The 26,180-nt window shown below is 41.4% G+C and overlaps 1 protein-coding gene across 1 annotated transcript in view; it reads left to right on the top strand.

The window, feature by feature from the left end:
- Window positions 1–26,180, top strand: part of LOC141947218 (uncharacterized) — a 200,788-nt gene that overhangs the window by 119,916 nt on the left and 54,692 nt on the right. The window contains exons 6-8 of the mRNA XM_074878162.1: window positions 11,669–11,791; window positions 18,666–18,791; window positions 24,596–24,718. Coding sequence (XP_074734263.1) covers window positions 11,669–11,791; window positions 18,666–18,791; window positions 24,596–24,718 — 372 coding nt within the window. The remainder of the gene's footprint in view (window positions 1–11,668; window positions 11,792–18,665; window positions 18,792–24,595; window positions 24,719–26,180) is intronic.

Genomic DNA, 26,180 nt, shown 5'->3' on the forward strand with positions numbered 1-26,180 from the left:
AGATTCAATGTCAGCCAAGGATTTCAAAAAGAGCAATCAAGTAATTAATCTGATGTCATTTTTATTCTTGGGAAGATGGAAAAAAAAAAAAGCTTCAGTGCCTGGTGACATTGTTCATTAGGATCCAGCTCTGGAAGTTGGTATGGACAGGTTTGGGATGTGTTAATGCCACTTCTGTCTTCTTGTGGTTGAATCTCTGCAGAGTCATGACTAATATATGTTTTGTGGTTTGTGATTTAGCCCCAGCTGGCAGCTAAGCCCCACCCAGCCACTCACTCACTCCCCCTCCAGTGGGATGGGGAAGAGAATTGGAAGAAAATTGGAAGAAAAGTGAGAAAATTCGTGGGTTGAGATAAAGACTGTTTAAAAGGTAAAGCAAAAGCCACGCATAAGCAAAACAAAACAAGAAATTAATTCCCCACTTCCCCTGGGCAGGCAGGGACTCAAGCCACCCCCAGGACAGCCGGGCTGCAACGTTGACTTGGGCAGACAAACGCCACAACTCCAAACATCCCCCCTTTCCTCCTCGTCCCCCAGCTCTATGTGCTGAGCATGACACCATGTGGTGTGGGATGGCCCTGGGGTCAGCTGTCCCAGCTGTGCCCCCTCCCAGGTGCCCCCCCAGCCCCCTCGCTGGTGGGGTGGGGTGAGGAGTAGGAAAGGCTCTGGGTAAGCCGGGCTCAGCAGTAACGAAAACATCCCTGTGTTATCAACACTGTTTCTAGTGCAAATCAAAAATGTAGCCCCATACAAACTAATATGGAAAAAATTAACTCTATCTTAGTCAAACTCATCACAATATGTCATAAGGAAGCAGAGCAAGAAAATCTGTGTAACATGCTGCCTTTTACTCCCTGGCCTGGAGTTGTGGTAGCTCCAGTGGGGGAATCAACGCTTGCGGCGGCTTCTTGAGGAGTGGCTCTGTGAATTAATTGCTGTAGAGCAATGTCAGTGAGACGGTTTTTACAGAAATGAAGTGGATTGTGCTGTGGCCATGTCTAGGGGAGACTGGCAGCAAGATGGAGCTCGGTGCCTGAATAGTGTGTTTTCCCTCCCTGTTTTCCTACTCCCGCACAGTCTTGTCCCTGCAAGCTCAGTGCCAGCGTTGCACACGTTTCATGTATTGAATGATACAGTTACGACTGGTGATTGCTCCCCCCAAACCAATTATTCCCAAAATTGGCTTATGTTCCAGTCAGTTTGTGAGACGAGTCTATCCATGTGATGTCTTAAAGCTTTTTACCAACCCAAGTAGGACATTTGTCACAAATAGCATTCATGTTTCCGACCAGCAGAGTGTATGTACTGTAAGCTGGAAACATCAGATTATGAAGGTATTTGCATGATTATCGTTTTCTTTTGCATATTTTACCTACTGTGTGTGGAAAAGATTTCTCTATGCATTCTACTGTAGTAAAGACACTTACTGAGCTCAGCAAGCGGGCATTAATATTGCTGCTAACAAAAACCAGATGTTCTCATCAGATCAGTCGTTTCTCTCTTTTTATTCCGTAACTGTTTTTTCAAACTGTCATATCCTGCCGAGAGAAGATGCTGATGGCCCAACATATAAACCTCTTTAGTCTGTCTCAAATTTGAATGTGCGCAAGGAGTTTGGGCTGTATCATGCTGTCGCTTATTAAGTACATCTCCTTGTAGCGATCCTTTCCTCCTTTGCCACCTTCCTGCCTCCCAGCATGGCCTAACTGAATTGTGCTGAGGAACTGTATTTAAAAATTGATAGCCCCATAACAAATTTTCCTTCTACTATTCTGCCCCACGTCAGAAAAACTTGTAGGAGCGTTACGGTGAAGCTGCTGATGCTAGTGATCTCAAAGACTTTCTCCTAAGAGAAATTACATAAAACTTTAATTACTGTGTTTCAGCCCACACTGCTGCGGTGCACAGGCCAGACATCCTCTTCCAACTTCACTATTTACAGCCGGTGCATTCACTTCTTTTCTACAGGAAACAGTAAAATTAATGAGACTGTTTTCTTCAGTATATAAACATTTTTTAAGATCCGAAGTCTGGATTGTCAGTCTTCAGACTGTACGCCCTTGTTACTTCATGTGGTCATTCACTTATCTTGGCACCAGGTTTCCACTGAGAGTTTGTGTCCATCTGTGTGGGTTTCATATTGATGTGAATTGGAGTCATCGAGGGTGTGCAGTTGCCAAAATATCTATTAGTATAACCCCACTGTGGAGGCTAGTAACCCTATCAGTCTTCCATTTTGGCTTTAATTGCTGAGATGCTGTGTACTACTCTGAGATTCAGAAATGCATCGTTCTTTTTTGTTTTAATGACTTAGAGTGGAGAAAAATGTACAGATCTGCATTGTGAAAAGATGGAGAAAAGTATTTCTTCACAGCTGTGTGAAAACGTCACAGTGTTGTCTGAGGTTGGTCCATGAAATTATGTTCCTTCGTTTAATTCTATACCCTGATTTTCTTGCAAATTATCTGGCCTCGATAATTGCTTAAAACTCATATATATATATATATATGTCTGTGTGTGTATATTTAATGAAGAATGCCTTGAAACTCTAATTAGGGCTGCTTGACTCCAAAGCAGTTTACATATCACAGGCTTACACAGCTATCAAACAGATGCTTCTCCTTTTTTTCATTCAGCTGACATTTTCATTTTCTCTGCATATTTTGAGGACTGAGCAGTGATGTGTTTTGACTCCTGAGGCTACAGACGATATCAAAATGAGGATTAGAAATGAAGCTTTACCTGTCAATTAAGTTGTTAAGCTTGTCCTCTACAGCGTCTACACTTTCAAATGGCCTGTTTATTGAATTTGAAATAGTTTTCATTCTTGACCTTGTTTAAATTGAATGGACAGTTTTAATTATAATCTTCAGAGTTTTCAACTGCAACATATGGTTTGCATATAGACTTGTGGATGAGGGGCTCTTGGCTGTTTATTGAGCTAAACCACTGTTAAATATCTCGGGAGAGATTGGCATGTCAGGCATTGAAAGTAAGCAGAAAGTGGCAGTACAGATATTGGCCATTTTTCTCTTTTCACATCACTGTCCAGGAGATCCGTTTCTGAGGGACATCTGAGAAATGAACTGTGATTGCAGAATCCAGTCATTGGCGAAGAACAACCTCCATTTTCAATGGTTGCATTGTGCCAGTCTTCACATGAAAGCAACATTTTAAAAAAGAGGGAAAAAAAGAGTCTTAGAGCATCTTTTTCCCTGATATATTCCTGTCCTGACAATGAATTCAAATTACAAGGATCTTTGGCAAATCAATGTCGTTCTTTCAAATCACCTGTGGCCCCCACTAACAGGGTTGTGTGACATCTCGTAGCAATTTATTCATGTGTTTATTCTCCAATAAGGCCAGTGACAGATCAGGAAATTAAATCTAGATCTTTAATACTTGATTGGATGGATTGTTCCTTTCACTACTTCTAGAAATCTTCTCCCCAAAAGAAGGCTGTAGGGCAGGTTGCACTGGGCACGTGTGCTGGAAGCAGCTGCCTTTCCTCCTCAGCTGCTCCATGAATCTCCCCAAAAAGCTGTACCCTCCTTGAAAACAGTCATCAGGAAATGCATCTCCCTTCAGACCTGGATATAAATATTTATTAACTAATGCAGACATAGTCCCATAGATGACTCTGCTGTTCAGCATTTCATAGTGCCATGGTCCCTTTCCTTTGGTGTTCTCAATATAAAGACAGATAAACTGGGGTGAGAGGAAAGGAAACCCCACCTAGACCCAGCTAGAAGTTGTTGTAGCTACCTGGAAAACATCTGAAATCTAGGGCAAGGTACCAACTGCAGGGCAGAAAATTCCTCTCTACAATGTGACCGAATCACCAGGGAGGTCTAAAGGAAGGTGACAGACTGAAAAACAGTGAACCCAGTACAAAAAGCTTTGGTTTTTAATGCCATCAATTTTCAGGGGAAGGTAAATAATCAGATAACTTGGGAAGCCTGTTTCTGTTCATAGCTAATTGGATAGCCCTGCCAAAATAAGTGCTGGTTAAAGCTGCTTTGTCCTTAATCCTGGGCAAAGAAGAAATGTAGTGGAAAACTCACTGCTCTAACAAGGGTCCTCTTTCATTGTGGAGTGGGTTCGCAGGGACTAAATTGGGTAAGGAATCTCTTAACCATGCCTTTTAACCAATCTCTTAACAGACATGACATGCTCCTTTCAGTACGGTTTGCTGGAGCTATTCCATTAATTAATTTTGTGTAGCAGGCTTGCCTCAGACACCTGTGACTTACTGAAATTTAAGTAAGCTTCCGCAGCGGTTGGAGCTAACCTGGGTGACTTTGAACCGGAGCAGACAATGGATGCTCATATAATCCATTGGAGGGGCCAGGAAAGGGCAGAAACAAATAGCTCAGGAGCAAAAATAAAAGCCTAGGAGCGCTAACAGTTCAAAATGACCCAGCTGGCTCCACAGGAGCACATTTATCTGTGCTAAAAGCTGTTTCATGAAGGTGTTTTAACATCAGGTTCTACTAGACCACTCAAAAGAGCTTGTAGCATATTTATGTTTTTTTGTGAAGCACAAAAAATCCCTAAACTAGGCGTTTTGCGGGTGAAAATCTCACAGCTAACAAAACCTGCTCTTTTCTCTCTTTGCTGCTCAGTTCAGTTCAATGAAACAGAAATATGTTTATTAATGTGAACAGAAATTCTGCTTTTTCGTGTTGAATTTTAGGCTTTGTTTTTGACCAGACTTTAAACTTGTATTTTTCTTCCTATAGTCAATACTAATGTCAAACTTCCTTCATTGTGGAGAAAATGGACAAATATTTTTCTAGCAACAAGAGTTTCAAAACTCCTCCTATCAAACTTTCAATCCTGAAAACCACTTTAGTGTTAGTAAAACAGGAGAGATCCTTTTAAAAACTTCTGCTGCAAGAGCAAAGTATGCCATGCTTAATAGTGAGTACATTTGTGAGTGGATTCACACTGGTTGTCAAATTATGGACATTTTCAAACTCAAGAATTGGGGAGACCATGTGAGTTAAAGGAAGCTGTGAGCTGAATCTGTCATAAATTTATCTACTTATAGCAATATCAGGTCTTTTTTTATGTGTCACTTTTATAGAAATAATTTCTTACTTTTATGTTCAGCTTATGAATGGCTGGGAACCAAGCCTGTTTCCCTTTCTTCCCTGAGGTATATAAATTATTTAACTTAGACACTAAATTAATGTGCAAAATCCGCCATGTAAATTAGTGGGGAAAGACCATATGATATTTTCACTTCATAACTTGTGTTGAGGTTTAAACATTCTTTGGAATACATGAAAGATACTAATCACAGCACTGTTACAAATAACAGAAGGGAAAGCACTGTCGTAGCTTTTATTGTGTTAAATAGCAAAAAAGAGAGTTTTTGTGTCAGGTGTACTAAATGATCTGCAGCTGAAGAGACAAGGTGAGCTAGTCAGGACAAGGGAGTAGTAAGCCAGATTTTTGTTAACTTATTTCCAAATAAATGTTTGAGTTGAACAGTTTATACACTTGCAATAATTTTAAATATATCCGCTTAAGGTTTCTCGCTGTGGTTCTTTACATAAGATCAAATCTTCTCTTCCCTGTTTCTCTATCACCACTGTTACTGATGAATCCTCAAAATATTGTGTGAGGACTAACAACTCACAGACCTCCCTGGGTAAAGAAGAGACAAACTCCTGATATCACTGAATTTTAAGATAATGCTGCAAAGAGTAGACCGTGCTTCCTCTTTCTGATCAAGATTTTTTATAAATAATTACTATAATTATATTAAATTGTAATTTGACTTTAAAACCATCAGTGTAAACTATCCTCTAAGTAAATGCAAGTAGGGTTTTGTGTTTCCCTGCTTCTGCTGGTTGCATCCTTTTTGCAGTGAGCTGAGGGGATTGTGGTCAATGGAAAATGGAAACATGCATGTGTCATTCATTCCTTCCAATTTTATATAGTATTAGGCATCTGGTAAAAAGGGTGTAGTTATGCTTCTGCAAAAGTCATTTGGGCCAGACCCACAGATGGTATTGTGGTGTTTTGAGTCCCTGCGTGCAGGCAATTGTTCTAGCATGTACCCAGAACGTGTTTCCTACATCATCTCCCAGCTGGAGAGAAATCTTTTCATCCATATCAAGTCTCTGCTGTTTGTGGATGCTCACAGCTATTTCATCTCTGCCTCTCTTCATATTGTTCTTTACTTGCCACAGTAAAGAGTTTTTGCGAAAATTTAAAAAAAAAAAAAATTTAAAAAAAGCTCTCAAATGGTGAGGTCAGTACTGTCCAGTTCTGGTTTCTTACTCTAGCAGTGCCTGGTCACTGTGAAGAGGAACTTTTTTTCTATGTTTATCTATCAGAAAGAACTGGCTTCGATCAATTATTAATCTGCGCATGTTTTTACAGTCAAGGGAGAGAAAGCCTGTTCATTTGTGACACAGAAGTGCCACTGGCTCTGTGAAGATAACTTAGAGGTAAACCTTGCTCTGCCACCCCATGCCTGCTTAGACCCCGTTGTGCTCTAGACAAAGTGTCCGCGATGTGAATGCCATCCCTGGGAATACCCCGTCATCCCTCTTTCCATTCCGGGCTCTGTGTGTGCCGTCGTTAGCTTGGCCAACCCAAAGAAGGGAACTCAGGTCTGCAGTAGAGGCTGTATTTTAAGTAATTGTATACCTTTCATTTTACTAAAAGTGTGCAAGCAAGAAAAGTGTGCCATAAACTTAATAGTAGAAGACCGTTTCATCTTGTACTTTCAGAGCAGCTGCACACACGTGCACAGAAGGCATGTGAAAAGTGATAAAAGTTGCAAATAATGACCTTGTGAGGAATGCAGTGCTTTAAAAAATAAATTAAATTAGAAAGAAAAGCAGGGTTGCCTTTCAGTATTTCTGCAGATGCTTTGAGATGTGAAGTGGCAGTTGTCCTGCACCAGAGCCCAAATATATGCATATGCCAACAGAGGGTCATGGATGCATCATTGCAGGCCCATGGGAGTGTGAGTGATGCATTAGTTGTGAGAGTAGTTGCTGCAGAAATTGCTAGACATGTTCCTTGGAAAAAAAAAAGGATTTAAAAGCAAAGAGGACTTGGGATTGCATGAAGTGCCTGTCCAGTGGTTAAGACAGGGACAAACATTTCTTAAGTTCTTTTGGAGGCCCGTGACCATTCAGGTATTTGTTACGTGCTGGTTTAAGGGTGTAGCTGGTTTGCAGTATGAGCACAAACACCTTTAGCAACACCAGCTGCCCTCTGGTCAGAAACATGGGAGTGATGACTGCAGCCTGCTCTTGACCTGCCAGTGGTGCTGGGGTGTTGCAAGTGGAGAATTTAAAAACTGGGAGCTGAAAAATAGTCCACCTGCTCACAACTCTGTCACGCACAACATGTCTGGAGCTGAGGGGAAAGATCATAAAAATTGAGAGGATACTGCAAATGCTCAATCCTGCTGCTATCTGAACTGTTTTATTTTCTTCTTTTGGGGTTTAGTTTTGCATATTGTTTACATTTCTTAAGGGTTTACAAAGTTAAGCTGTTTGTTAGTAGGGAATTGATCTAGCAACATCTTGCTTTTTTTTTTTTCCTTTATAAAAACATCATTGCAGGTTCACTAATTATCTCTGTTTAACACAACTACCTGTTTATTTTTGAGGAACTGATTGATCATAGCTGTTCCTAAACATTTTAGTAACAATATGAAAAAAGACACTGATGTGATGATCCCGAGTTCCAAACAAGCAACCACCCAGCTCTGTATTTAAACGAGTTTTGGGCAGGGAAATTGAACTTTTGCCAACGTGGCCCATCAAATCAGTTGGGGACAAACTTCCTTGAAGATTAGCAGAGCCCCCATTCAGGGGTGTGGAGGACTTCAAAACCTGTAACTTCATCGGTATGATCTGCCCTTGGGAAGGGCGTGTTACTGGCAGCAGATTGTGCATTTGTACGCCACGTCTTTTCCCATGTTCAGGACTTGAGACGTGTGTCCTTTCGGGATGGAGGAAAGGTCAGTGTGCAGTCGTGATGCGCAGAGCTCAGTCCAAATGCACAGACCTCAGAAGCATGAAGAGCTAAAAAAGGTGCATGTCGTGGTGGCTGAAATACTTTACAACTTGGGAACATGGAGGATTGACTTTTGGCTTGTATGACTGACCATAAGGTTTTTCCTGCCAGGTTGTTCCTGATGAAAAGTGGGTAAATGGGGACACAATCCCTGTGCATGAGGCACATGCTGCATATGGACAGCACGGAAACAGAGATACCTTTGCTGAGGGATCCCACTAAAAAGCATCTCTGTTGAAATCTTCCGTGGGTGAGAAGGATATTCACATACCGACCCTGCTCTAGTCACCCAGCAGTATAATCCCCTTTGCAAGATAGCCTTGGGGCAGCACACCATTCTCATTTCGCCTCTCGTCTCAGCGGATTGCTCTCCTGCTGTTTTGTGGGAATGCATTTGCTTTTATCACGGCCTGACTTGTGATAAGCAAGCCATAAATGGCTTGAAATTCAGGTTATTCAGATAAGCGTCCTAAATTGTAACTATAGAAAGTTGAGCACATAGGTGTTTCAGTTTGATCTGCAGTGGAAACTAATCCAAATTTAATTATAGTGTATTGTTAAACAGATACAATCTTTCATAATCCCATAATATTCTAGAATTACAATAAAATGACTTTATTTCTAAAATATCTTTAATATTTTATAACTTCATAATTCTAGAATAATTTTATATTTCTACAGTTATTCCCATGTAGAAAAAGAAATGGCTACTTCTGTACCTAAACCAGCATAATCTGTTGTTTTCCCGGTATATATGTCCTTTACAAGTATAGCAATTTAAATAAAAAGGTCTGAAGAAGTTAGACTTTTAAAACTTTCAAGTGCAGTTCAAGCATTTAGATTAGTGTCTACTTTGCAGACTGCTCCCCAGACAAAATAATTGAGGCATTTTTTCTTCTATAACTGGGGGCAAAGTTGTTTCCTGGCCTTGAGAAGTAGGAGACGTTGAAAGGCAACTGTGCATTGCATTTTTCTTGATTATATCTGTAATACGTGAAAGAATCTTTCAACATATAATCCTTAGAATATTGATCTTGCAGAGAAAGCCTGAGACCAGAAGGGATCGTCTGTCATCAAACTTGCTGCTCACATGGCATCCTGGGAAGATGGCCGTGGAGTTGTGTTGCAGGCTCGTTGGTCTCATCTCTGGTTTTTTCCCCACTTACTGTAGGGAGTCTTGGAGTGGGGTTAGATATAGCTCGCATATACAAGTATTTTAGTGTCTTTTATTTTTCATTTAATTATATTGCCTTTCAACATTATAATTGCGTTATGGCCTTTCGGGATGTGCCAGCACGCAGGAGATGCTGTTGAAAGAGCAGCTGCAGTGGGTGTGGGAGCTGCTGGGTGCAGAGCTCCCCGTAAACCAAGTCACTTCTTTAAATGTTCAAATAGAGACTAACAAATAGAGCTAACTCCAAGTGCTCATTTTTATTAGCTGGACTATTTTTTCTCCTTTGTGAGTGTTGATATCCTAACTTAAAACTGTATTTGGTATATTAGAGAAATTCTGCAGCTGATTGTCATCTATAAAATTAATATATTGAAGCTCCCAGTATTTGAGTTTATTGAGGTATAAATACTAGAACGTGGTGTACTATATAGTTCAGCTGCTTCCTTGTTATATTTTTTTGAGCCTTTTTGCTTATTTTATTTCTGTGATACCCAAGACAAATAGTTTCCTGGTTTTGATTTCATTCTGGCATTTTTCAGCAGGCTATTTCTTAACAGTATAGAATTCAACAAGATGAATAACATTTTCTGTTTATTGTTTACATTAAAAAAAACAAAACTTCTGTTTGAAAAAAAGAGTATTCCAGATGTCTCCGGGCAGTAGGAAATGTATGTAGTATACAGTCTAATAAAACAGCAAATATAGCAGAAGGATTAAAAAGTGGTGCACGTTAGCAAATGGTCTGAATTTAAACACTATTCAACACCAGAACTTCATTCTAGGTGAGTGAAATTCACATGTGAAGTATTAAAATTTAACTTTATAAATACATTTCCTTAGGACCAGGGCATTGTGTGCTTCCAAGTCAACTTTAAAACTTCCTTTTTCATTTAATTTTGATTAGATTTTCTAAAATGGAATAAACATAAAAGCATAAAAAGAAATGTAAACCATGAAAGCTAAATGCAAAGCAGATATATCAACAGCAGAAATATGAAAGCCAGACCCCTTGTTCCTCGAGTGCAATGGGGGGGGGGAGAACCTTTTTGTGTTGCTGTGGTCTGCTACGCAGTCAGCTCGTTTCCTCACAGCAGCGATTGCAGACTTGCTTCTCATTGCAGCCACTCTTTTATTTCTTTACATCCCAGTCTCCTCATCCACACCCATTTGGGTGTTCTTGGGTGGTAAATCCCTTTGATGATTTGAGAACGTGATGTAACGAGCAATTAAATCAATGTCAGTCTTTCGTGTTGAATGGGGGTTCTTTATAGATGTCTATTTATTGCAGGAGGAAGGCTTGGCTTCAGCAAGAGGAGAGGGTCTTCTGTGGTCAGGGTAGTTTGGTATCAGCATCACCCCTGGGTGAGATGGAGGGAGGTGAAGTTGCCATCCCTGGGGGCTGTTAAGGAAAGGACAGACAAATTCTAGGCAAACATCTACACGGTGAAATTTTGTCAGGGAATGGACTAACTGACCCTTATTTGCAATGACCTCTATGTCAATTTTTAAGATAATGGTGGCAACATGCCAATCAAATGCTATTTACAGTAGCCCAGTGTTTCTGAAAAGGTACAGAAACTGCTCATATGGTACTTTTGGAAATTCAGTTTTGTGGGTTTGTTTTCAACCGTCACCTGTTCTTGATCTTTTTTGTCCATATTTGTCCACTGTTTTCAGTTAAAAGCAGCGTTCTCAAGCTGGTTTAATGCTAGTTTCCCTCTTCATTTGACTGAACGTGATCCCCTAAAATGTGAAATATAGAAAGATACCTGCTTAGGTTTGGAAAAGGTATCATCAGGAAATCACATCATTTTTCTGGGAGGTCATCTGGGAAGATGTTATGGAAGGTTCAGGTGAATGCAAGGAAGCCCAAGAGATAAGAGTCACAGAAAACATGGCACAAAATCATCATTCTTTTTAAATGTAATGTCTAAGCTCTCTGTGTACTCAGTGCTTGAAAATGTAATGTTGATTGAGAGCATGGGGTCTGTTCTTGCATTTGTTTCATTTATGTCAGTTGTACGTGCTTGTACCCTCAAGAGCAGCTGCTAATAGGATTAAAGGCATGATGCAAAAGGAAAAATCTTCATACAGCGAATTTTTACAAAAGCTAAATGTTTGACCAGTGGTATCTACAAGCTTGGTTGTGTTATCTTACTCTAATTCTTTCCCTGTAGTTTTCTCTTGGCCCTGAGGAAACCACCATGTCACAGATCACTCTAATTAACAAGGGCTTCAGAAGTGGAGACTGCAGAGGCAGCGCCTGCGGGAACTTTGAAAAACACCACAAAATTTCAATTTTCTCTGCTCTGTTTACAGTGCAGCAGTGAAGTAAACAAAAACCCAGTCTTGAGTGTAATGGTTGCATTATGTATGACTATGTGCCATCCAGGAGAACCAGGGTATGTCTTGTAATTCTCATCATCTGCCTGCCTTCTCTAGATGTGGACGAGTGTGCGGTGGTGAATGGTGGCTGCCAGCAAGACTGTGTCAACACACACGGCTCCTTCCACTGCCAGTGTCAGGTGGGATACAGGCTCCACACTGACGGATGCACTTGCATAGGTAAGTAAACATTAACAAGCACTTCACATACTTCAAGACATTTCTTTTTCTGCTAAACCTGTCTTTGTGTAAGTGCAAAGGTTTGTAGACTTCCCCAGTCTGTGTTTTGCCTAATTCACAAAAGATGGTGGTATCCCTTCCAGTTCAAGTAGTTTGCAAGAATTCAGGTGTTCCCAGATTTGTTATTTTTTTGAGAGCAAAGCGGTGATGGTGTCCTGTGTTTCTGTGATGCATTGTTGTGAAAATTTCTTTCATTTTGCAGCAGGCATTAAAGAAATAGGGGGTCTTCAGTTCCAGTGAAAATGTTTTTCTAATTCTGAGCATTTTTAATTTGTGGTACATCCCCCTCCATGTTCCAGCCATGCCCTGGGCTTTTCTGTTCCCATTACTCTTCCTCTTACTTAGTCTTTTTGCCTGTTTTTTCTGAAGAGACACAAACAGCAGATAGTGAAATCTCCTGCCCACGAGTGTCTGGCAGAACGCTGCTCTTCCAGCCAAGCAGTCCCAAACTGCAGGTTGTGTCTTCAGCAATGAAGCCAAAATAAAAGCTTGCGGTTGCCACCCTAAAGTTGGATTTAACCTTACAGTAGGTGACCATCTCCGTCAGACTGCCCAGACTGGGGCTCTGTAGGCTTTCCCAGGTGGTGGCATGAGCAGAGGCAGGAGGATATCATTAACTGGGTGGAGGTGTGGGGCGATGAAGTAAAATCTCTGTGACTGTGCTACAGTGAGCAGAGCAGAAAAAATCCTCTTGGGAGGTTCAAGAGCAGAGGCCAAATTTGTGAATTACTAAGATACGTTTGAGAATATGGTGCTATAGACTGGTAGCTAGAGAGGAGGCTCTAAAAGGCTAATGGAATATTTAAGTATGCTCTCAGAGGTCTTCTCTGGTTTTCAGAGTGCATGAAGAGAAGAAGCCCTACTCTTTACCTCTCCAGCCTTTGCTGTATGTTGATTTTTTTAGGTAAAAGAGTGATGCAGAATTGTCTGCTTGGCTGTTTTACATTTTAGTTATTAGACACAATGAGAAGCGTGGATGGGGTGGGCTGAAAACTCTGATCCAAGAAATTTACATGAATGTTTAGTTTGTGTTAATCATTACTTTTAGCTCACGCAGGAAGTGCCCATGTGTGTGAAGCTGGGAGTTTTGAGCACTTTTCCTGAGATTCTGCTCATGCTGTAGACTGATAATTAGGGTGCTATAGATTTGGGAAAGCTCCTTGTTCCCACAGTGGTCCTGTGCCCTTTGATCCATTCCTTTATCTACATTGGTCTTTTAAAGGTTGTACTGCTTCTGTACCTCAGGGATACATCTTCATCGGCTGCAGTCCTGTTTGTAATATCTCCATTACAACTGATACCGAATTTCTCTTGCTCAGCCAGCAAAACCCATGCTCTACTCTCTGTGGCACACCCAATCAAAAGACAACACATGAAAGCCAATAACAAAAGAAGTTGCAAACCAAGCTGATTGTCTTTTTTTAAATTAGTTTTAAAGCACCCATATTGAAGATCTTCAATTCATGAATGCTTGCTGGTAGATGTGTTCCCCTTTCTGCCGACATTAAATATAGAGCACAGGCTGGCTGCAGGTCTCATTGCAGCAAATGCTCTGCTAATCTGAACTCTGCTCACAGTTGTACAGACAGACATCTGCTGTTGGTCAGAGGAATCCCATTCCAAGAAACAGGCATTAGAAACAGTAGGAAGAGTGTAGGTATGATCCCAAAGGCTCTACCATTTTTTTCAGATTTGGGTGTAAAGCCACTGATTTACAGGATGGAGTTACCCTATGTATGAGAGCACCATGGAGCTCGGCAGTTCAGCTCGTGACACAATGCCCCTTTATGTGCTTGTGGAGAGGATTAACAGCTCTGCCATTAAAAATAAACCCTGTGTTTCTTAGGTTGGACTCTGACCTCTGAAACAAGACATGCAGAGTTAATTCTGCATGTTGCTTAAAATAAAATTATATATATATATGTATACTGTCCTTGTGTTGCATTTAAATCAGTACAAAAGTCAAATTGTTGAATTCTACAAAAAGGTTAAAAATGTTCAGTCATTTGGGAAGAAGAAAAGGACGTCATTTGTTTAAATTTTTGAGCCTGATTTTAGGTAACATGAGAACAACAGTCAGTATGGTCAGACCACATCTGCAGAATAAGTTCACTCACAGTTTGGTCATTGTCTCAGTTCTTGCACAAAGTCCCTTGGTTATGCTTAACACCAGCCGAATATGTCATCAGTCATTTCTGGTATTATCACAGCAATAAATTTACTGATGCAACTAGAACACAAGATGTACCACTGCTCAAGCTGTGGGAATAATGTTTTTTAGTTAAAGAACTTACCCTTTCAGGTTTGTTGGGTTTACCACATACAGAGACTTTCAGTCAGTAATTAACTGCAATTAAAAATATGGTGAAGTCTCAATCTTTTCTTGATTATCTTAGTGGGAGAAAGAATGAGTAAAGAAACACTAGTGTGAGAGAAAAAACTAATGTGAAAGCAGAGTGGTTCATATTTAACTAGAAACACTAGTGGTTTTCTGTGAATTAAAAGAAAAGAGAGAAATTCACATCTCTCTGATCAGACCTGACCAGGGAAGACCCAGAAGTGAAAGATGTAATGTTTGAATTACATTACTTTCTCTTGAATAGTCTCATTTTCAGCTATGGTGGAGAGGGAATTTTATATGAAAAAGGACTAGAGTGGCTTTGGGGGTGAAAAGAACGAGAGAACTGAATGATAAATGCAAAAAGTAGATATTGTGGCAATTAAATGAATTTACCTGTGTAATATGTAAAACCTTCTGTGAACATAGAGTAGGAAAGTTTTCTCATGGCACAAATAATCAGGAAGCTCAGTTTGGAGTTGTCCTAGCTATGAACATTATCAGAAAGTGACTTTTCATTTCACAAATATAAGTATTCACAAGAAGTTATTAAAAATACTTAACGCAATGTTCAGTTCTGTTTGCAGTATCTCAGAAATTATCGAGGAGAAACAGAAATAAATCCTAAAATGAGAGACAGGACTAAGTTTCAGAGAGAACTGCTATCATGATAATGGATATACACAATACTGAGAGGAGGATATTGGGTTCTGTTGCAGCTGTTTAGACAAGACACCAAAATAAATGGATATAATAAGCTCTCATGCATTGGAGCATGAGACAGTTACTAATTGATGAGGACAGAGAGAAGCATTTCATATAAACCAGTAACTTGGGAGTGCCTAGCATCGGGATTTGGGCACTAACTGCTTGCACTGACCGTTGAGGATGGAGAGTTTTCCTCTGCTGCTTCACCAGTTTATACGTTCAGTTTTGAGCACTCATCCGATCAAGAAGTAAACCCAGTAATACACCTCTCTTTTGACCTAGCACAGCTAAGCAGAACACCTAGCGTTTCAAACAGGGCTTGCATTAGCAATAATATTTCTTCCCTGGATATTTTAGAGGATGTAACAATCTCTCCCACAGACTAAGAATAAAAAGGGACTACGTTCTGGAAATGAGCTGTTTATGGAAAGTGATTGTCTCAGCTGCAGAAATAAGAAACAAACATCCCTTTAGACAGGCTTCTCAGATGAACCCAGCCCAGATTTCTGTTATGTTTATTCTCTCCACGTCTTCTTTTTCTTTTTGGCAACCCTATGTTTCTGGGAGCAAAAGTGCCAAAATCACTTGAGGGGAAGCAGATTTTGCAGCCTAGATGGCTTGGAAGTCTCTCATACATAAGGAGGTGGATCTATCTTCTTATAAGATACTCAGCCTGCATCTGAAGAATCAGAAACCTGGGATAAGCTTCTTGTGATTGCATGGAAAATTACTGAACTTCTGTCACCAGCTCTTTCCAGTGAGTTCAGTCCTCCTACCACAGTGTGTCTGGGATCCTGACTAACTGCTGGTGGTCCATCCCTCCACTGCTAGTATGAGTCTCAAAATACATGATTTGAAGAAATCTGTTTGTTGTTTGTCATTCCTCTTGCTCTTATTAGAAACTTCTGCTCATACTCTAAGGCAAACAAATGGATTGCGTTGTTCAGTGACAACTAGTGTGTGACAGTAAAACACTTTCTTCCTGAATCTTTTGATAATCTCTGATACTTTGTGCCATGCCAAAATACCATCTTTTTCAATGCTCCTTTTCTTTCTTAGCTTTTTGGTCCCACAAATTTTGCTCAATATTGAATTCATTTTTAGATATATGTGCCAGACTGAACATTCACTCCAAATTAGGTAATTAGAATAACCAAAGGTAACAATGTCCATTTTTTTTTGTTTTGTTTTTAATGCCTTGATTATGTTAATGTAACGAATTTAACTTCATTAAAGTTTAACTGGCTGGTGTTTGGAAAGCAGAAACTCAGACAGAGAATGTGTTTATTGTAGTATTGGGCTGTGTTTTTGGACTGATGTAAATTCATGGTCTTCACTGAGATTTATTCTTGTTTGAACTCCTGGAAGTGAAACCAGAGCACAGTCTATAGAGCTCAATTCATCTTTTGTGCCAGCTGTTATCTTTGATGTCCACCTTATGTAGAAAAGCTGTTGAGATGCAGGTTTTTATGGAGACTTTCACACACTAAATCTCTTAATAGAGGAAGTAACAAAGAAAATATCTCTATAAATCTATAATCTATGTTTTTCCACATAAGTAAAGGCACAGTATGTCTGAAGTTACATTTCATCATTGATAAGGTTGGATTTAAGGTGATGGAAAACAGGTTTGAAGAGACTGCATGTTCTAACCCCATGGTTGCTATGTATACATCTAACTATGGCTTCACCCTTAGGTTTTTTGTATAAATATGACCATTCTTATCAAAAGTAATGAGTTGAGAAATGTATCTTTCTCAACCGTTGGCAGATCCTTGTCTTTCCTACATGATGCCTGCTGCCGACGTCCCCCTTGCTGTGATGCTGCCTCCCTTGCTCAGCATTGGCAGGCAAATTGCCGGGGCTGGGCCGGTACCGCTGTGCCTGCCAGGACTCTGCAGTGGGCCTGGTTTTCTACCAGACTTCAAGAATACATCTCTGGAAGTAGAGGGCATGCTGTATTTCTGCATGAACCCTGTGCACATTCTCAGCCCTCCAGCCGCAAGCCCCTTTACAAGAGGTAGAATTAGAGTCATGACATGTCAAGTCTCTCCCTTTTTCTGATGAAAGATGCGTTGCCGGCGCCTGGCAGCACACACAAGCACAATTCATCCTGTTCCTTCCCTGGCGGCTCTTCTCCTTCAGTCTGGCACCTCCTCTCATGTAGCCCGCGCGATGCCATGGCAGCCGGCGTGACAAACCTGGCCGTGGCTGCTCCGGAGTAATCCCTCGCTCCCAGCCGCTGGCATAGCCCCATGCCAGGCCAAGCTGCACGGCCCCGCTGGTGCAAGCTCTCGGCACAGGAGTTCACGCCCAGCCCCTTCTGGCTTCGAAACCTCCAAAATTCTCGGTGTGGCAGGTTGCTTCTTATCTCCCCTTACATCCAAATTGGCTCATGCCCAGAAAAGGAGGGAGAAAATGACACTTTTAAAAATCGAGATGTATATTCTGTCACTTGGAGCCGATCTAAGGCGTTTTTCATCTTCTGAAATATTTTCATCTTATTTGAATATTCTTGCTGAAAAACAGGTCTTTGGATACAAATGTGCAGCAAGCAGGAAGCTTTGAGTGTATCAGGTCTGCTGTCTCCTGTGTAGACCTCAAGCTGCTTTCAAGTTACATTGCAAGCAGGCAGGAGGTTTGCAGACGCAGGTGGAGATCAGAAGCCCGGGTCAGGTCCAGTGTGCAGCGAGGTGTCTCCTGGCTGCTGCTGTGTATGCATCCATGATAATGTAAAAATTTCCTTTTCTTTTTGTCTTTTTAACACATACTTAACTGCACAAAGTATTTGCTAATTGTTAGCATAGGGTGACATGTATCCTACAGCAACTTTTGTGGCTAATGTTTTAATGCCTCTTACAGATAAATGAATTAATATGAATATTCCTGAAATAAATATCTAAGCTCTTTGATGACTTCATTTGGTCCAGAGTTACATGCCTTCCATGGAGGACCAAATATGCTTCCCAACTACTCATGGAGAACATAGTACATCCCTGCTGTTAACATATATATAGATGCAGTCATGCACATGCTCACACTTACATACATATAGCACAATAACAGGTTCAAACTATCTATCTTATTTTTATATGCAGTGTGCGAATAGGTGTGGGTGTGTGTTAATGTATTTTGGCAGGAGGAGAAATGTTTCTCCAGAGGCCAGGGGTATATGTTGAATAAAAAAGAATATTAATTTCTCTGGGTAAGATAAGTCTTTTTAGAGATGTATTAAAGAGCCTCTTGTTCCTTGTGGTTTACTGGTAAGTCTGTCCTGTGGAGCTTGTGACTCCTGTCATTTGCAGCTTCCTATGCATGAGGCTGAGAAAATCAGCCTGAAAGACAATTATTATTATTTTTTTAATCAATCATAGCAGGGACAGAAAAAAAAAAAAAAACAAAAAACCAAAAAAACAAATGGGCAAGTGCCAGTAGGGCTGCTCTTTTTTTTTTCCTTGTTACCTCAGTGGATTCTTGAGTGCTTTGCTGCTGTCAGATCAAAGGGTGACTGTACTTCAGTCAGTATTACAGTTCTTAGATCTCACCTGCCTCTCACTGGAATCATGGGCTTTTGCTGACGTGGGTCGCTGTGTCAAACAAGCACCATAAATGCAAGGGAGAGTAATCATGCAGGGGATGGGGACAAGTGCATTTATGAAAGCTGTTCAGCGAGCTTTGCATATTTTTACTGTCATTTATGGATTTAAAATAGGAAATAAGTTTCTTGAATTGCTGACATTCATTCCTTCAATGTTTCCTTGGCTCCAGCCATCAATTCCTGCAGTGTTAACAAGGGGGGCTGTGAGCAGGAGTGTGTTCAGCTCAGTGAAGACCACTACAAGTGCCAGTGCCAGTTGGGCTACCAGCTGAAAAGGGATGGCAAATCCTGTGAAGGTGAGTCCTGCACTACCTGCCTGGAGACACACATTAAAGGCAATTTAAATTACCCCAGAATAGTGCTTTGGGTCACTGTATTCATTTGTATTTCACCCTGGTTGCCAAAAGCAGCTTTAGGATTCACTTATTAAAAGGATTAAAATGACTCATGTTTGAGGTGTGAAGTTCACGCTGGTTCACAACTTCGAACAAGATTTTGGCCTCATAGACCTCTGGCTGTTTGTTGCACACTGATGATGATGGCATAGGTTAGGAACTTAATCATGGTTTAATTCTAACACTTTATTACTCATCAAGTTCTATATAGACTTGGCCTGTATGCCACATTTTATTCTACATAAAGCCTTTTCTTTATCTGCTTTTGGCTTATGTTGCTTCTAATCGCAGTCTGATTCATTCATCCTCCCCTTCAGGTTTCTAAGCAAACACTCTCACAAGCAGAATAGAATTGCTACCTTTGGATTTGATTGTTGTTTTTTTTTTTCTCATATAGCTTAACATATTCATCAGTTTTTAAGGCAAACCCCCCCTTCCCCAACACAAGCGCACACACATGGTACCCTTGAATATGCCAGAGACAGATAGGGCCAAATTTATGGATTTATTGCGCTAAAATTCCTGTCACAAAACCGTTTCCATATGGCTCCTCTTCTGCTCGGAGATTTTATATGCTGTGTATAAAGTGTAAGTAAATCCTGCTGTTCAGTTTGCTTCCAACTCATGCTGTGTGCGACGAGTGCTTGGCCTTCGCTTTTGGCCTCTTCGAGTCCTGCCCTCCGCAGAGACTCACGTGCTGTACTTCAGCAAGCACCCGCAGCCAACTTGCCTCTCCTCCAGCTCTCATGGGGTGGCCACGTTTTGTCCCTGATATTGTCAGAAAGAGTCAGAAAAGGAGAGCGTTAGCGGGGACAGGACATCAGAGACCTTCCTCTGCTGTTCTCCAGCCTGTTCCCAAACCTCTCGTGGCTCTTCCGCTGCCTCTGGCACTTGAGATGTCCTTGGTCAAGCCAGCTGGGTGTGAGGACCCCTGCATAAAACTTTTTGGTGTTTTTATGGTTTTGTGGTGCAATAGAGGTTGGATCACCAGGGTCTGAGTGTGGCAATGCCTGGTCGGGTGGGACTTGTCCCTTGGGTGGTCACAGAGCAGTTCAAACCTCCATGTGCCACTTTGTGCTCTATCTCAGTTGCCAGCAACTGGTTCAGCTCAGCAGCAAAATGGGCAGGCTCAGTCCCCTAATTGGTGAGGTTTTTCCACCACACAGTCAGCTGTGGCCATTGACTACCTCGCATCGTGGGGCTGATGAGGGTCAGCCACCCACCAAAGGCAGCAGTTTGTCACCAACCAGTAATTACTGAACAGTGGAGAAGGGGCAAGGTCAGCTTTGTCTGCAGGTGAGACCTTATCAGGAGTTCACATGTATGTCTGGTGACCTGTGTTTAGGGTGGTGTAAATCAACATATAGCAGCGCAACCCCCCCAGCAAGACAGCTGTGGTCAGAGGAAGGAGAATCTGTCTTGCAAGGGGAGCTGAGCTGGCAAAATGAAGACCGAATAGGATGCTTGTCTCCCATAAATACCTTAGCAAATAAACGCCTGGGAGAGAAAAGAGCTAGTTAAGCTGATGGACAAGATTTTTACAGGAACAAATGAACATAAAGTGGTCATGAATACATTTGGGTTAGCAATTAGAGGTGTTTTAAGTAGAAAAGGTGGGAGGAGGTGAGCCTGACTGCTTTTAATTTCCAACCAGGAAGGATGGCTGCTGTAGCTCTAGTTTGGACAGAGAAACTATAGCATCATGAGGGTATTTACTACAGCAGGAGTAGCTGTGTTGCAGGTGTGGAATCATCCTCGCTGACTCCTTGGGAGCTAATGCATTGCAGAGCCCTGAAAGGCTGCACAGAAACACCCAAACCTAGCAGTGTGGTACAGCCTTCAGCATGAAGGCAAATGGATGTTAATGGAGTGTTGTGGCATCAGATGAAGTGGTGAGATAGCTGTTCCGCGGATGAGATGTGTGGATGTGGTCAGCAGTGGCTGTGATACTTGTTTAAGAGGATGGGCTATACAGGATATGTGCTAGAGTGAATTCCCCATTGGGTTATTCAGGGGTGGCAAGAACAAATATCTTTCTCAAGCCACTTCGAGTTCTCCTTCTATAAGTCAATGCTGTTTCCAGCCCTAACTTTCCCTGCCATGAGAAGGAAATTTTACTCTTTACCACTTTATATTTTTTCCAGTGTAAAGGCATGGTAGCCATGAGCAAGAAAATTAACTTGATAAGGCCCAGTTCTCTTTCTTTAGGTGCTCTAGAGGTCATGGCAGATAGGAGGGGAGACCCTACTCTTTACAGCCTTGCAGTGAAGGTCTGGAAGGTCCACAGCCCATGTAAAGCCCATACTGACACTTCACCAAGAACATTGCTGCCATCCCAGATAAATGCATCACCGTGACTTTTTCAGATGAGGTTCCTGGGTGTCCTGGGACATCTAGAAAATGAAATAGTTCAAGTCAATTTTTTGCCATAGTATTTAACAACTTGGAATAGAGCTTCATGGGATGGAGTCTGTTATTTACTAAAGTTATTAAGTCAAACAATAAGAGCCAAGTGTGTAGGAAAAAAAAAAAAACACTAATGAGTTATTTTTAGCTTTTCCTGAAACCTGACTGTAACAGGAAGGAACAGATATGTCAGTGGAAAACAAGTCAATCAGTGGTTGCCTTATGTCCTGAAGATCTTTCCTTTACAAACTTATCTTGTCTAAGGATTTGCAAGGCTGCTATCTTTATTCAAATTACTATGTTTTACTAACATCTACCCTATAATTTGTTGTTTGCTTGTTGTCATGTCACAGAGTATTACCAGTTCTGCTCTATGCTGTAATCATTCTCAAATTAAAGCTTTAGATGCTCCAAAAGCCTTTATAATATGCAGGTTTAACACATGCTGTTTGATAGTGATTTCATTTAATTTAACCAAATAGAAAAAGAATCACCAAATAACTCAGTATTTCATATCAGCAAGGAACAAGTTCTTGCTTGAAGCTAAATCCTTTGTAGACCGCAAATTGTCAAAATGCAGAGCCAAGTTGTCAGCCTTGAAAGTGTCACGTAGGATGAAGTGCTGCTGTCCCTTGGAAACCTATTTGCAACCTATCGTGTTGAGAGTCCAACAGAAAATTTCAGTTCTACATCCTTAACAGTGATTTTGTTTTTTTTTAATACTGTCAAGTCAGACTCTCAGCCTGAAGACTTGAATGGTTATGTTCTTGAGATGGCAGGAGATGAAATAAGGGAATCTGAAGGTGTTCTGGGGCAACATCCTTCTTTGCCAAATGGTGTCACAAAATGCCACTGACTACACAGAAAAGTGAAAATTGGAGGAAATTAAAAAACCTATCTGTGGTGGGTTGACCGTGGTTGGATACCTGGTGCCCACAAAGGCTGCTCAATCACTCCCCTCCTCAGTTGGGCAGGGTGAAGAAGATATAGCAAAAGGCTCATGGGTTGAGATAAGGTCAGAGGGAGACCACTCACGAATTACTGTCATGGGCAAAACAGACTCAACTTGGGGAAATCATTTTAATTTATTACCAATCAAATCAGAGTAGGATAATGAGAATAAAACCAAATCTTCAAAGCACCTTCCCCCCACCCCTCTCTTATTCCTGGGCTCAACTTCACTCCCCATTTCTCTCACTCCCCTGCCAGTGGCGCAGGGGGGCAGGGAATGGGGGTTGTGGTCAGTTCATCACCCGTTGTCTCTGCTGCTCCTTCCTCCTCAGGGCAGGACTCCTCACACTCTTCCCCTGCTCCAGCCTGGGGTCCCTCCCACGGGAGACAGTTCTCCATGAACTTCTCCAATGTGAGTCCTTCCCACAAGCTGCAGCTCTTCACGAGCTTCTCCAGTGTGGGTCCCTCCCACGGGGTGCAGCCCTTCAGGAACAGGCTGCTCCAGTATGGGTCCCCCACGGGGTCACAAGTGCTGCCAGCAAACCCGCTCCAGCACGGGCTCCTCTCTCTACAGGCCACAAGTCCTTCCAGGAGCCTGCTCCAATGTGGGCTACCCACAGGGTCCCAGTCTCCTTCGGGCACATCCCCCTGTTCTGGCGTGGGGTCCTCCCCGGGCTGCAGGTGGGTCTCTGCTCCCCCATGGGCCTCCCTGGGTGCAGAGCACAGCTGCCTCACCATGGGCTGCACCGCGGGCTGCAGGGGAATCTCTGCTCCGGGCCTGGAGCACCTCCTGCCCCCCTTCTTCTCTGGCCTTGGTGGCTGCAGAGTTGTTGCTCTCACATGTTCTCACTTCTCTCTATGGCTGATGTTTTCTGTTGTGCAGGTTTTTTTCCCCCTTCTTAAACACCTTATCCCAGAGGCGCTACCACTGTCGCTGATGGGCTCGGCCTTGGCCAGGGGTGGGTCCATCTTGGAGCCGGCTGGCATTGGCCCCATCGGACATGGGGAAGCTTCTGGCAGCTTCTCACAGAAGCCACCCCTGTAGCCCTCCCGGTACCAAAACCTTGCCGCACAAACCCAGTACAACACCCCGTATTTAATTGTATCTATAGGAAATAGAGGTCTTTCTCTCCTACTCCCTTCTCCTGCATAGCTATATATATGTGTGCAGTTAGCCACTGGAAGAGCAAAGCAGCAAGATCTAGAGGAAAACACCCTCAACCCTTCCCCAGGGTTACTGAAACCCTAACTCTAGTGCCAGTGCTAGTGCTCTTGAACTGATCTTGACTTTCTTCCTGCTTCCCTGGTAGAAGTTGGCTTGTAGAGAGCTTGAGGTGGCCAGTGAAGGAGATGTTGGGCTGAAGGCGAGTGAGGAGTACAGGTTGTATGTCTCAAACTGGAGAATAATTAATAAAATGCTAAAGCTGAATTAGAGCTTGAATTGTAAGGAAATAGGCTTAAGTTTTAAAAAGTAGAACTAAGCAGAACTCTAGAGGACACAGTTTCAAAGGTGTCCACCAAGTTTACCTATGTAATGTTATTCACCAGCATGATGGTGTAACTAGTACTCTGAACTGAAACCTCAACCTTGTACAGGATATCAGATTTTGGTATGAAAACTCTATCTCTTAACCTGAATCAGACCTTTCCAAACAGTCCCAGTAGGTCTACTTTGACGTGTGCAAAGTCTTTATTTGGGCAAATACATCATTATACTTCCAGCAGGTAAGTGTTCCAGAAATAAACCCATAAAACACAGTGAAATCTTTGAGGTGGAGACTTCTGCAGACACTTTATAAATAGTCTTTCTAAGTACTTTCCATTTAGCGTGGCTTATCCTTGAAATGGTATGTTATTGTTCATGAAAATAAAAAAATCTTGATGTACAACATGAATGGCATATGTTTTTAGACTGAAGGAGGTCTTCTGGGGCTCTTCAGCATTTATTTCCTCCAGAGACTCTTAAATACACATTGTTCCATGGTGAACTCCACCGTTGTATGTGTTTATGGGTTCACGCATATTGGAGTGCTAATTGCTATTGTTTAGAGCAGCTCTTGAAATCTGCTCAGTTACAGTAAAATAAGAATAAAATGTACTTTTCTTGTCCTACTTCCAAGAGCCCAGCTTCCCGCTGTTTAAAGCATCATAGCCATACAGCAACAGAGAAAACAGCATAGAGAAAAACAACAGCTTTACTATACACCAAATTCTATCCATTTTTTTTTTCCAGTCTAATCTCTTACAGCTATAGTAATCTTCATTGTTAGTTGTAATTATGGCAGGTAAGATCATTTTCAGGCAAAAACGTGACCTTTAAGTTGACAGTCTACTCTAATTGGTTTCAGTGATAGACCCCTGCACAAGTGGAAATGAAGGATGCTCACAAATCTGTCAAAATGAGAGAGGAATTGCTAAATGCAGGTGTCATCCAGGGCATTATCTTTCTGCAGACAGAAAGTCCTGTTTAGGTAAGAAACTATGGACTATTTGCTGGGAAGAAAGATATTAATCAACACTCTGGCTTACTGAGCTTTGAATGGAAAGGAATATTTTATACAAATATATGTATGCATTTTGAAACAACATTTCTCTCTGTAATATTTATTTCAGCCAATAATGGCAATTACTCTGTGATCTCTTAAATCATGCTTTCTAGCAACTGGATTTGTAGATGCTGGAGTGTTATTTTTGTAGGGTCCCTTTAAAATAATGCCCCAGATACAGCTCCTGGAAAACTGGTTCAAGTAACACTCTGAACCAGGTCACTGAAAACCTATTTGGAATTCAAAGGGCTTTTTAGCTGGAGAACTGTTTCCATATTAATAGAGAAACTACTGTGAAGGAAGAAATCATGAAGTGTAAGATTTCCAAAGAGAGGAGCTCAAAAAGTTAAATTCCAAAGTCTTGTATTTAGTCTGGGATTTTCAAAAGGATCTAAAGCATTTCTGACCCAAAATGTGGGGGGAATTAGAGATCAAAATGGCTGCTTTTCTCTTTCAATATGATGCTTGGATGCTAGATAGTTTTATGAAGTAGAAAGCACTTGTGGACTTCATGGTGCACAGATTTTTAACAGCCTTGTCAGCATCGGGGTACGTAATCAAACACTAATTTTAAACTCCTTTTGAAAACTTGGCCAAAATTTTGCCAATGTTTAAATTGTTGTCTTATGTATAGAGTGTGCTGAGTGCTTCGCAAAATACTTACTTTCTACCCCGAGTATTTTACTCAGTTGCCTGTAAGCCCTTCGGCAAGTAGCATTGCACACCTCAGTGATTCCCCCTCTCTTACTGGGATTGCTCATGAGTAACGTTACTGAACAAGCAAAGTATTTTTAAGTAGTGTAGAAACTTCACTGATGATTCATAGATGGAAACAGCAGTGGGTTTAATACTAGGGTCAGCATGCTACTTGTTTTATCTTGGATACATGTTGAGAATTCTGTTAATTTATGTGTAAACTACAGCACTAGGTAACTTGCAATGTTATATATTGGCACAAATTTTCTTCCCAATCTCATGGCAACAATCTTTTGAATCATTAAGCATCATGTCTTACCATGGATATACAATTATTGTTTTTTCTCCTGGAAATTATTTGATATCTTTTGCAAAATTCAAGCTGGTATTTGACTCTTTAGAAACTAAGCTAGAAGGAAACAGAGGGCAACTAAAATGTCATACTTTAGCTATTAGCTGTATTTACAAGATCGGAAAAAACATGTGTAGGATGGTGGCCGTGCTTCAGTTTTCCAACTTTTTCTTCTTCTATTTGAAAAAGCCAAAAAAAGAACATTTAGAGAGTTTGCCAACATATTCTACTTGCAAAGTGACAATTAATTACAGAAAAAGGAGAAATAACCCATTTTATTCTAAACAGCAGCTACTCACATTGCTGCTTCAGAGAAGCTGTCATTTATCCTGAAATTTT

The sequence above is a fragment of the Strix uralensis genome, chromosome 9 (assembly GCF_047716275.1).
Source record: "Strix uralensis isolate ZFMK-TIS-50842 chromosome 9, bStrUra1, whole genome shotgun sequence".
NCBI classification, from domain to species: Eukaryota; Metazoa; Chordata; class Aves; order Strigiformes; family Strigidae; genus Strix; species Strix uralensis.